Genomic DNA, 13,256 nt, shown 5'->3' with positions numbered 1-13,256 from the left:
TTAGCATTATTGAGAATCTCCAATAATGTCTGGAAGAAAAAATAAAGAAATTAATAGATAGCTAACATTTGTGGGTGACAGCAAATGTGTAAGAGATTATTAGAGATTGATGAACATCAGAATAACTCTAGATGTTAACAATGGAAAAAAGAAAATCAAAATAGGACTCAAAAGTATGAAGAGGCTATATTTTCTGAGTATGCACTGAGCGATCGGCACTATCCCAAATATTTGACATGTTTCATCCTTTCTTCCTCACCATACCTCCATGTGTGTACCATGCTCCCCACTGGGTGACGTGGGAACTGAGCCCCAGAGTAAAGGGAATGTGCCGAGTCTCTCAGCTAGCCGCGGCAGAGATCAAATCTGAACCCAGGCCTATCCGATTCTAAAGTCCATGCTCTTTGCACACTAGCAGGCAATGCGATCTCTGACAAGTGGAAAATCTGACATAGACATTTGAGGAAAAAGACACAAGTCAATGGAGACAATAAAATAGAAAGGAAAAGGCAGGTGAGGGGCAACAGTACTAAGACTTCATGATGAAAATGTTCTTAGTTCTGATGGAACTACTATGGAGTTGAGAGCTTCACTAACAGAAAGACAGTGACAAAATAGAACACTGCCAAGAACGAGAGTCAAAGAATAACATGCTTAACGTTGACCAAATAAAGATTTTGTGTCATGTAAACAGTGTTCAAAGACGCAAGAGAAGCCTGGCTCTCCAGTAAGGCTACTGCAGCCTACTATGATTCAAGCAGTGTACCTAGATATAATGGGATTAAAATAGATAAAGGAGAATTAAGATCAGAACTATATATCTGAGATACTCTGACATCAAACTCAGAAGTCTCTGAAATAGTATTTTTAATATTCTCCTTAAGCAGATCAGTTCCAGGGGTATTTAGAACATAAGCTCTTTAAGTCAACAGCCTTTTGGGGGTAGGGAGGACATGGATAGCACCTAGCACGTTTAGGACTTACTAAATATAAACACTACATATACTATAGTTTTGAACTCCACCATCTAAACCCATAACACATACTATACAATCAAACCAACCAGTTAGCAAAGAGAATACAAGGCATCTAGTTTTTTTCATTTCTTCATATAAATCACTTTATCAGAAATAATAAACTGCATTAGAAAGTATAAATGCCAAAATAAGTATACTGGAGTTTTTTGCTAACAGTGTTGCAGTAACACACTTAAGGACACCTATCAAAAGAGCATCAAATAATAGAAAGAGGATTTGAACTTCTAGACTATTGCTTTAAAAAGATAAAAGACAAAAAAAAGATCTTCTTAGAAGAAAGTGATGGCTAATCTGAAATACTACTTATAAGAACAGTAAGAGAGCAAATGCTGACCATTCAGAGAGAAAGATATTTGCCTTTTTTTAAAAGGTAGCATCTGAAACACTAATCATGGCAGGTTTCTAAGTTTCGACTGCAAATCACTACATGTATGAAATGTCATCTGTCAAGAAACTCAAATACAGCCCAACACCCAATGTGAAAACACTGTTAATATTAAGCTACTAACAACAGTATATTTCATTAAGACATCTGAGTCAAACAAGTTTCATTTGTGAACTGTAATAGTTCCTTTCTAGAATATTTTGGTTAAAGCAACAGATATACCTCTGCCCTGTTCCTCATTTAAATTCAACTGTCTCCATCACAGCAAAGTCACCATCAGGAAGAGGACCCACACGTTCCCATATCCTCTCCTCTTACCTTCTATAACCAACAGTAATTGTGTGCAAATCTTTGTTTATTCTATCTCGTCTGACTCAATTGTGCAAAAAAGACAAGCACATAAATACATACCAAAAAAGGTTAAAGCTAAAAGATTTTCCATTTGAAAATGGGAATAAAATTTGAATGAAGTCTCCAAATGATCCAGAACTTACCTGCTTGGTGTATGATGATTGAAACTGTGCAGATACTGGGCGCTATAAAAGACAGAAAAATGGAATAAAGCCTTATCTTCTCCTAACATGCCTACATTTTCCATCTTCTACATCTATGATATGAAAAAGGAAAAAAACAATCTCCAAGCACAGACCAAAGGCAAGAGCCCCACACTTTTGTGGATGAAAAATTAGAGAATTTGTATTTTTCACACTTTCTCCTACACCGTTTGCATTCCATCTTCAACTTCTCACCACCAAGGGCACAATTCTGCCAAGTACTGAAGATCATCATCTCCTGACCATTGGTTTCAAACAGTACATGTACCTAGGCTATAGTTCCTTTAGCACCTGTCTGTAAATGCCCTATGGGCTGCTTATGGATGATATCATGCCATTACCTACCAGTTTGCAAAAAAAACATTAAGTAGATTGCCTACCATTTGCAAAGAACTGCCAATAAAAAAATGACAGGCAAGCCAAGAGAAGAGTTCACTCATCCCAGCTTGTTATACAGTTACCCATAGAAGTGCAACTTGGGAAACTGTGTTAAAACTGGACAGAAACATTCACAATTCTTTCTATATCAATTTGGAGGCTCCTGCCAAAGATGCCATAGGAAATAACCTGCAAAGGAATGTGATTGCCCAAATTAAGCTTTCCCAATACACCTAGGTTAATCCTGTACTTTTTCTTATTAAAATTTTTTAAAAAACCCTTTGATCTGTGATGATGCATTCATCAAGTACAACTCTGCTGCCTTTATTTGTAATCCAAGATAATACCTCTTAAAATACAGTACACCCTGTTCCACATCACATTAATACTTAGGAAGTCTATTCCAGAGCAGGGGTCACAGTTGGACAGACTGCATCCGGCTCAAAGAAATGTTATGTTTGGCCTGCATAACTGTTTTGTTTTGTTTTGTTTTAATGAACTAATTGCTGATATTTAAAAGCAAGATTTCTGATTGCTCTTGACAACAGGAAGATCTCAGCCCCTTTGGCCCACACTGACGCGTGGCAGTGATCAGTTAGAGCACATTAGTTAAACAGGCGCCCCTTTTCCGTGAGGCCCATGCTCTCCTACTCTATCACATCACTCTAGCTGCGTTACACCTGCTGCAGGTACTCACTGACATCATCTGCCTGTAGGCCTGGAGGTTGAGTTTGAAAACCCCGTTCTAGTGAAAAGTTCTCTAAATAAATGATAGTATATGAGCTTGGCAAACAGAACCAGCACCACTCTAAATAAGACCAGCAAGCAAAGGGAAGAGGAGCAGGAAGAGCAACGGAAGGAAAGGGAGGGAAAAGGAAAGGAGTGAAGGGCTGAAGTAAGGGTGTGAAAGGGATCAAAAGGACGGGAAAGGGGAGAAGAGGGAGGGAGGGGAGCAGGAAAGAGCCTACATCTAGTGAAGGAGACTGGACAATTTAAAAGCAATGAATCGGTGAATGCAAAACCACGCAATGCAGAACAAGTAAGTAAGGCTGCCATGAGAAGTGACGGTCACTGAAGAGTGGGATGACTTAGTAAGAAAGTATCTCCAAAACTTCGGGAATGCGAGGTGATCAAACCCGATGCACAGAGCGGGGGAAGAGGGAGCTTTTACACGAGAAGAAAAATTAAAAGCAAAGAAATCAGCAGTGTAGAGACAGACAGGGACTGATGAGAGGACGGAAGGAGCAGACGGAGGTTAGCTGATGGGTTTAAGTGGGACAAAAACGCAGAGTACACAAAGACCAGAGCAATGTGTGATCAAATGATGTTTCTGACAAGCCCAAGTTTCTTTGGGCATTTATTTCATTTAGCCTCAATCAATAACTCACAATCATTCAGGGTCCTTTGAAGAGAATTTCAGGTAGAGAAGATGCTATTTCAAGGGAGATGCTATTTCAAGGGAGCATCTTTGAAATTAGTCTGAAGATCAGAAAGAATGCAGTAATGACTAAGAATTCATAGGCTCCCTCTCTGTGCTTTGTTTATGAGTATGCCCATTTGGGAAGGGGGAGGTAACTTTTGAAAAGAGACATAAAGACAAAAGGAAAGGCATGAGAAAAAGAAGCCAAGAGAAAAGACAAAACAAAGGCAGGGAGTAAATTTGTTGGAAAGCATAAGCTTTTAGCCACAGCTGAACATAACTGCCCCCTGTCTAGACTGATCCCCAATTCTCCTCCTCTAAGCCACCTCACCTCCATGGCACTTGGACTCCCTCATTTACATCTGCTGCCACTTCCTTGTAAGCCTCCCCTGGACTCCCTGCTGCTGAATTTCCTTACCTGAGGTTTCTGGAAAGGGTTTCTCCTGGAAGACTCAAAGGTGGGATAAATTGGCCGAGTAGTTGCCCGCTGGGCAGGATCTTGGCACACAAATCCTAAATGGGGAGTGGGCCACATTAAAACCTGCCATTTTCTAAGATATTAGCAGATTTGGCTGCAACTGTAGATGCACAAACTCAATTACACAGTCATAAATATCACAGAGATCCATCATCAAGATGATTATGTTAGTTGGGTAGCTGAAAAGTGACTCTGATTTGAGAAAGAGATGTAGATTTTTGATGAATCCTGAGTAAATGTGTATATGGCCATTTTAAAACACATAGTTATTAATAAAAACAAGTTATTTCAAAGTGGTTTCCAGAAGTCTGACTAGAGAATGATGTTGTTTTTACTGGGAATCCAAAAGCAAGAGAGCAGTGTTGTCCTGCTACATGATCTACTTCTGGAAATGCCGAAGGTGGCCCATTGGCTACTCCCCAAACGGGCTTTGTACATTATCTATCATTTAAGAAATTGGATGTCAGCTAATTTCACTGACTTCCTAAAAAGAAGTGAATTCCCATCCAAGAAGAATAGAGTAGCTAAGTTTTATAGCACTTGCTGGTACATCAAGTACTAGTTCATCTCAAATACACATTATTATGTCTTTTTAGAAAATTTCAAAAAACAATAATAAATCCACATCATATCCACCTGACTGCCCATCTCCATTTCAAAGTTTTGGCTTATCTACTTAAAATGAGATTTCTTCTTTGGGCCACTTTGGTTATAAATACTACACCAGGGATCATATTGAGACCAGTAGAGACTGTCTAGCAGAAACACAGCCAGTCTCCTTTGTAACCAGGCTTCGTCCGTGGGTTTCACTTTCCCAGCTCAGAGAAAAATACACTTTCTGCAGATCTTTGCTTAATTCTCTGCCTCAGCTCATAATTCCTATGCCTCAGGTCTCAGCCTTAGTTGTGGTTCAGCCTCAGGACAGGATGGAGCCAGGGGGAGTAGAAACATATAAACACTTCCCTGAAAATATAATTTTTTGGTACAAAACATTCAGCATGGCTTAGGAACTGCCAGTTGGCAATACCTATGGAGCCTGACAAAATGGATGCTCTAGTTAGTTTTTATATGAGACTGTTTTGAAAACACCACTACTCACCTACAACAGTGAACATATCTGAAATCATGCTGGCTTTAATTTTTAGGTCCAGAGGTGCATCACTAAGAAAATAGAGAAAGAAAAGAACAATTGATAAATTTTATAGGTTAACAGAATAGCTGCCTTCTAATGGGTCCCCATATAGGAGAGTTTCCAAATGTTGATGAGAAGCAACATATAAAACACATCAAATCCATGGAAAAAGACAAGAACATCTGGGCAGAAGTACTAGAAATAAAAGCCTGGTGTTAAACTCGCCCTCTGTGAGGCAGGCCCAGCACCAACACATTGATTCCCTAACATGTAATCTTTTTATTCCAGAAGGTCTTATGCAATTCAAATTTTGCACAAGTCAAGAATATTGCTTCATTATCACCGTAGATTTTAAAGGCTTAGACTTTTAGTATGCTCTTTTACGAGTATGCCCATCATCCAAATTTTGTTTTACTGCAGCAATAGTTGAATCACATTCACATACAAGACAAGAAACTTTGGCCACCTTCATACTTTTCTGTTAAGTCTTTATTTTCTGTTTTAAATCAATTTTCTTAGGCTTGCAAATAATGCAGAAAGACACAACAAAACATACCAAAGTCCCACCAAACGATGCAGCAGGAACCCACACAGAAACACAAGCAACATGAACAGGAAGCAAAAGGCTGGCTTTGGTGTCCCTCCATGCTGTACCCGATGCAACACCCGGGGACATCTATCAGTGTCTAAGGTGCTTTACTGGGTAATCTGCAGAAGGCTGACTCGGCCAAAGTACAGCATAACATCTGCAGCATCTGTAACATCCAGTTCTACACCTTACTACCGAGGTGAAGCCAGATCTCACTCCACTGGCACTCTGCCATTCCTTCTCATCCTTAAAATTCAACAGCCGGGTGGTCTTTGGCATAAATCTCTAGGGTTTTCTATTTAGATAAGTGTATAGCTAATAGAAATTCTGGCTGCAGAGGTAAGAAGAATCTTCTCAGTACTGAAAAATATGTGTCTTTCCTTCTTCTAAACAAGAATTGGTTTTTAAAAAAAGATTTTTTGAAGTTCTTAGACTTTAATTTTGGATGAATACCAGGATGTGGAGGAGGCAAAAGAACCAGGTACACCCTACATAAGCAGAGGTCCAGCTTTACAGTATATGTGGATTTGAGTCGGCATAAACCTTTGAAATAAAGAGAATATAATACCATATGTATTTCTTTATTCTTAACAAAAGACCTACCAAGTTTTAAAAAAAAAAATCCTTCAGGATAAAAACAAATGCAGAAATCACATTCCAGAAGTCCAATAAACAGTAAGCATATACTGCAACTGACTAGGAAAACAGGGATCCCTGGTTGCCAAAAAATCATTTAAAAATTTGAGCCTTCTCTATCTAATAACAGAGGGAAAGTCTTCTAGTGCTAAATGAAATGACCCTCCTGACCCTCGTTAAAAAGTGTTTTAGGGTCACTTGTACGTTTGTCCTTTTCAAGTTGATGGAAATGACTTACCAGGCCAAAGAAGGAGAGAGATTCACTTCCAACAACCATGGCTTCAGAGTAGAATCTATGAGCACATCAAAGCCATATAGTTCTAGAAATACAACACAACACACAAGATCATTTAACACATCACAACTGCACAAAGATCTGAAAGGGTTGATCCATCAACTACCCCAGAATTCTAGAAACAGTATAAACAGTAAGTGGAAACAAAAGAAGAGAATCCTTCAAGTTCAAGACATTAATCAAGTTCTAAAGCTAATTTTAAAATATTATACAATTCCTGCTTATATCATCCACTCTATTTGTGTTCCTGAGTTCTCCATAGAGAGCAACCTGACTCCACAAGAGTTTACAAGCATGATGCTGCTATGCTCATGGATAAAAAACTATTGAGAAAAGGAATGAAGCAAGTGCATCCAGTATCGACACTACTGGGGACTACTCCAAACCTCCCTGCCATACTCTGAAAACAGAAAAATATACTCAAGACACCACTCTAGGGTCCTTCCATCACATTTTCTTAGACATAAGATCTTGCTTTTGTAACCCAGGTCAAGAAGACATTTAAATGTAAAATATATTTACTATTTCCTCTCTCCTATGGTTTCAATCTCCATTTGAACACAGAAGGTAAAATAATTGGCCTGTAGACAGAAATTCAGAAGAGAAAAGATGAAGCCAGGAGTGGCAAAGCAGGATTGTGACAAACCATTTCATACCATCAATATTTAAGAAGGGGGGGACAGCCAAAGACCAAATTTCCATGGCTTCTGGATTATTTACTGATTTTCTTCTTCAGTGCCCCACCCCAACTATGGCAAGAAATAAAATATGTCTCTTAGATTGCCTGATTTCATTTAACAAACTCAGGAATGAAAGGTTAACTTTGGAGCCCTTCATATTATTACTAGTGAGATGCTCTCACTAATGAGATGAAATCACAGTGGTGTACCATCTTGATGTACACATACCAAACATGAGTCTCATAAGTGCTACAGACTTCCCAAACTTCCCACCCTGGGTCACTCAAAAGAAATTACACCTTTTCTCCAAGGAAAAAGACTAAATTCCTTACTGTGATCAGAGGTCATACCCACAGAACAACAGAAATTTTTCAGAAACTCATTCTGAAACAAATTTCATTTTATCAAGAAGGGATTTTGGAGGAGCTGGGGATATATCTCAGTTGGTAGAGTGCTTGCCTTGCATGCACAAGGCCATGGGTTCAATCCCCAGCACCAAAAAAAAAGAAGGTTTTGTTTTTGTTTTTGTTTCTTTTTAAGCCAGGCACAGTGGCGCACGCCTGCAATACCAGTGGCTGGGGAGGCTGAGGCAGGAGGATCATGAGTTCAAAGCCAGCCTCAGGAAAAGCGAGGTGCTAATAAGCAACTCAGTGAGACCCTATCTCTAAATAAAATACAAAATAAGGCTGAGGATGTGGCTCCGTGGTCGAGTGCTCCTGGGTCCAATCCCCAGTACCCTATTGCCCCAAAAAACAAGGGTTTTTGTTTTTTTTTATTTCTTAATTCTCTAAGAAAGAGAGAAAAAGAAAAAAATAAAAATAAACATAGACTTCTAAAATGATGGCCTCAAAGATTTCAGAACACAGGAAGTCTGAAGTTTTATGATGCAGTGCCGAGAATCCTAGAATGGGAACCTGGAGACCTAGAGGTCCACCTGACTGTGCATTGTAGAACCTGGGGAGTCACTTCTCTCTCTGACACTTCGTTAGCAACCTCTGGTTTCCTCTGCCTTCCGGATTAATCACTATCAATACCTGTATGCTCAGTGAATCTCCATCTGGTTTGTGCTGTGTGAAAACAAGAAGATATTTGTATTCTAAACCCTCTAGGGTAAAGTCTCCATGAAGGCATTGGCTTCCATAGCAATTACACAGGATTCCATTTAATTTGCAAACTAATAAAAAATTATATGAGTGTTTGAGATGAGATTCACCTTCAGGTAACTATATAAAATGTACATATCATCTACATTTTAAAATGTAAATAAAAGGAAACTCCTTTACCTCTCTATTTTGGTAGCAAATTCATACCTTTTATATCTACTAGAATCTTCTGAATATCTTGCCCAAACCTTAATAATGCCACAGGATATTCCCCCTTTATCCTGAGAAAAACCTTTTGCAATAAAGCACCGAAGAAGGCATTTAAAAGGAAAAACTTGACTGTATGTACAATCTAGAAGTCCTTGTTGACATTATATGAACAGGAGAGCACATTGTCTGATTCAAGAAAATAAGAGTCTCTTCAGTTTTAAAAGCTGAATTTAGTTCAGGATTAAACTGTTTCATAAAGCAGCAGTAGTAATCATATTAGGAAGAACATAGTGAAAATAATGATCGATGCATATATTAATCAGGTTTGTAGAATCAGTCACAAATTAAGATATAGTTAGATTAACAATCCAGGGGAGCACTTAGCAACCACCACATTTACTTAACCATTTCCCAAAATCACAGGCAAATTACAGGAACCTCAGCGGAGACGCTGAGAACAAATATTTTGGGAAGTGAAAGAAAAAAAAAATATGGCCTAAAGAGAAAGAACTCCCTTCACAGTGCTAAATTAATTTTCACTCCGGTGAATAAAACCTGTTGGTGCTAAACATTGTGTATGGGGAGTGTGCCAAACTAAAATATCTAACTACGCCTGTATCAGTCACGGAAGAGTGAGGAAGAAGCACAGGTGGCCATGTGGCACCACTGAGACACAGTGCAAAGCTCAGCTCACCTAAAAGGCTGGAGCCAGGGAAGAGGGAAGGGGCAGAAGACAGCTGCGTATCAGATTTCTCTCTTGAATAAACAACTCAGCTTAAAACATGAGCCTGGGTTCTTTTAACTAGGGTTGGACTTTTCTATGGATATTAAAGATTTTAAAAGGCAAAGAGAAGGTGGTGCTGAGAACATCAAGCTTCCTCACCTTTTCATTTTTGTGTGTTCAAACAGCCGGGTCTAGAATTTTAAAAATTCAGTATCCAGGATGAGATTTCCAAGTGTCCCTGTCATTGGGTGCAGACAAGCCAGGCTTTTCCTGTGCTAATAGTTCCTCTCTTTGTTCCTCTGTTCAGATCAACGATTTTCAAAGACTGTTGCTACAACCTTATTCAATTATTTCCCCAGGACAATTTTCCTTGGTAAGAAAAATTTCCTTCAGCCCCTAGCCAAACCAAAGCAACCTGAAAATGAGACTGGTCAGTGTAAGAGGCTGCTTCTCTGCACCTCTGCTTTACATCTGTACCCCTTTCTCCCCATTGCTTTAAACAAGGCTTCTTAAAATAGCAACCTGCACTTAGCTGTCTGAACTCTCACAATGCCTATTCCCTCCCCACCCCATAAAAATTTGCTTATGCTTCCACTGTCTACTAATTGACTGTGATCACCAAAAAGCCCAAGCATCTGGAAGTGTCGACCACCTCCTACTAATAGGAACTTTCTTCTCCCTTGGGTTCCAGGACACTGCTCTCTTTTGATTCTCCTCTTATTCCTTCTCTCTGGCATCCTCAGATCTCTTTCCTGCTCAGTTCTATTCTCTTCTTGGGTAAGCTCATGTATTCTCACGGCTACAATTAATGATATGATAACATTTAACTATCTTTAGTCATCTCCTGGATGCCAAATCCATAATTCCAACATCCATCTAGACACTGTCACTAGAATATCCCACAGGAACTCCACACTCAGCAAATCAGCACTGGTATCTTTGCCCAAAATTGTTTAGTTTCCTATCTTGCAAAAAGGTGACCCCATTCACCAGGCCCCAAAGCTAGAAACACTCTCCCTGCCACCTCCCAAATCCAACATGTTGCCACATTTCTCTTTATCATCCTTCCTCTTAAATCCATCAGATCTTCTCTATCCCTTCTAAGGTACAACTTACAATGATGAAGTGCACAGAGCTTAAGGGGTAGTTTAGTGAGTCTTGGTAACTGGATACATCCATGTAACCCACAGTCCCATCAACCCACACAGAACATTTCCCTCACCTCAGAAAGAGTCCCCATGCCCTTTCCTGGTATATACCTTGCCTATCACCCCTACTCCCGACAACTACAATTCTTATTTTTTTCACCACAGATTTGTTTTGCCTGTTCTAGAGTTTCCTATAAATGGAATCACATGGAATATACTCTTCTGAGTCTGACTTCTTTAATTTAGCACGTTTTTGAGGTTCATTTACATTGTTGTTTGTCTTAACGGGTTTATTGAAGTATGATTTATATATAGTAAAATTCACCCCTTTAAAGTGAAGAGCTTGATGAGTTTTGATAAATGTATACAGTGTTTAAACACTACCTCAGTCAAGACATATAGCAATTTTATCCCAAAGTTCCCTCGGGCCACTCTGCAGTCAATCCCCACCTCCCTCGTCCTCCAACAACCACTGATCTGATTTTTGTCTACTTTTGGCCTTTTCCAGAATGCCAAATAAATGGAATCAAAATAGTATTACAGCCTTTTTAGATTGGCTTATTTCACTGAGCATTGTGCTTTTCGATTTATTTACACATGTCAATAGTATAATTCATTACTTTTCACTGCTGAGTAGTATTCTATAATATGGACATACCACATTATATCCATTAAATAGCATTTGATAGTTATTTGGGTTATTTCCAATTATAGGCCATTATGAATAACGCTGCTATAAATGTTTGTGCAGAGATATTTATGAGAGCATACATTCTGTTTCTTCTCTCCTGGGTAATCCTGGGTAGGAACACCTGGTCACCCAGTGAGAGTTCACTACACAGTTACTGCACCTCTCACCTCCTAAGGCCTTTCCCTAGCACTAGTCTCTCCCCAGCTACAGTTTACTCTTCAAGGCCACCAGAATTACCTTTCTAAAAAACCATATCTGTCTGGGTATGGTGGCACATGCCTATAATCCCAGTGGCTTTGGAGGCTAAAGCAGGAGGATCACAAGTTCAAAGCCAGCCTAAGCAACTTAGCACAGCCCTAACAACTTAGCAAAACCCTGTTTCAAAAAATAAAAAGGGTTGGCTACTAGCTCAGTGGCTAAGAGCCCCTGGGTCCAATCCCAAGTACCAAAAAAAAAAAAAAAAGGCAAAAAAAAAAAAAAAAAATCTATCACATTGAAATAGTGAATTGATCCAGCAATAAACACTAATGTCAGATTGGTTCCTGAAAATTTTTAAATTGGTCACTGCTAGTAATGCTGATATGCTAGTAATGCTGTAATGCTGTAGAGTACTCCCTCTGTTATAACTCTGTCATCTTGAGCTCCAGTTCAAATTATGATAAAAGTTAAAGAAAACAAAAATAATCTTATTATTCCCTGCTCAAAAGCTTTCAAACTATCTATTACCTGCAGATGAACAAAACTTGTCAGTCCTTTATAATCTGCTTATCTTCTAAACCACCATTCCACGGGCAAATCTAGTCACACTGTATACCATTTCAAAAAATGCCACATCCTGTAGAGACACTGTTTCTTACTATCATATTCCCCCTTTTTGAGATGACTTTTTGTGGCTCTCCTAAAAGTCAAGAGAGGTCTTTGTAATGGGGTCCAGAGCTGTGTATTCCAGCTTGTTCTGTCCCACTACTTGTTCTGTCATTTATCATTTCCTGTCTGCTCTTCCCCATCCCTTGAGGGCTGGGGCCATGTCTTATTTATCATTATATACCAAGAAGCCCACTCCGTAAGTAATACATAGGAAACAATTAGAAATAACAAATGAAAGAAAGAAAGAGAAAGAGAAAGAGAGAGAGAGAGAGAGAGAGAGAGAGAGGAGAAAGACTTAAGTGAAAAAAGTCATACAATTTTTGAGAAAAACAGTAAAATTACAGCTATTCCCCCAAAATAACCTGATCCACATGGCCTGAGAATAATATATGCCACTAATCATGAAGAAAATTAAAGAAATTCTCATTAAAAATTTTACATATTAAAAATATATTAAGGAAAAACTGGTAAAAGACGGTCTTAGAAGGGAAAGGAAAAAAAGATCTGATGGAGAAAATAGTTCATCCAAGGCCTCAGAGATTATTAAACATGTCACACCACTAATTTTGGAAACAGTCCACTAACCCTCCCCAGAAATAAAGTCCCAAATGAAGTTATAGTCCCAGAGGCAATGGAAAGTGCTGACATTAGCCAGTACTCACTGTCACTGAAATCCTTTTGTATAAAGGAAATTTTTTTCACCTTGGCTTTGGATTTGAGTTTAAAAGTGAAGAGGGAGGCCGGGCGGTGGCGCATGCCTGTAATCCCAGAGGCTCAGGATCACAAGTTCAAAGCCAGCCTCAGCAATTTAGTGAGGTGCTAAGCAACTCACTGAGACCCTGTCTCTAATAAAATACAAATAGAGCTAGGGACGTGGCTCAGTGGTAGAGTGCTCTGAGTTCAATCCCTGGTACACCCCCCCCCCCTGT

At 39.2% G+C, this 13,256-nt stretch overlaps 1 protein-coding gene across 30 annotated transcripts in view; it reads right to left on the bottom strand.

Moving 5' to 3' along the window:
* The window catches only part of Ttll5 (tubulin tyrosine ligase like 5), a 260,046-nt gene that overhangs the window by 184,416 nt on the left and 62,374 nt on the right, over nt 1-13,256 (bottom strand). For 25 of the 30 annotated variants that reach the window (XR_007345904.1, XM_048799024.1, XM_048799027.1 and 22 more), the window contains 4 exons: nt 6,848-6,929; nt 5,352-5,413; nt 4,193-4,287; nt 1,917-1,958 (listed from right to left, as the gene is read on the bottom strand). Coding sequence is in view for 28 of the 30 variants with exons in the window: in XM_048799024.1 (XP_048654981.1) it covers nt 1,917-1,958; nt 4,193-4,287; nt 5,352-5,413; nt 6,848-6,929 (281 nt within the window). In the remaining 2 variants the exon portion in view is untranslated. Of the gene's footprint in view, nt 1-1,916; nt 1,959-4,192; nt 4,288-5,351; nt 5,414-6,847; nt 6,930-13,256 lie in introns of those variants that run through there. The other 5 variants (XM_048799017.1, XM_048799020.1, XM_048799022.1 and 2 more) reach the window with 2 other exon arrangements.

The sequence above is a fragment of the Marmota marmota genome, unplaced genomic scaffold (genome assembly GCF_001458135.2).
Source record: "Marmota marmota marmota unplaced genomic scaffold, marMar, whole genome shotgun sequence".
NCBI classification, from domain to species: Eukaryota; Metazoa; Chordata; class Mammalia; order Rodentia; family Sciuridae; genus Marmota; species Marmota marmota.
Note: the sequence above shows the minus strand (reverse complement) of the source record. Positions and strands in the feature narration are given on the sequence as shown.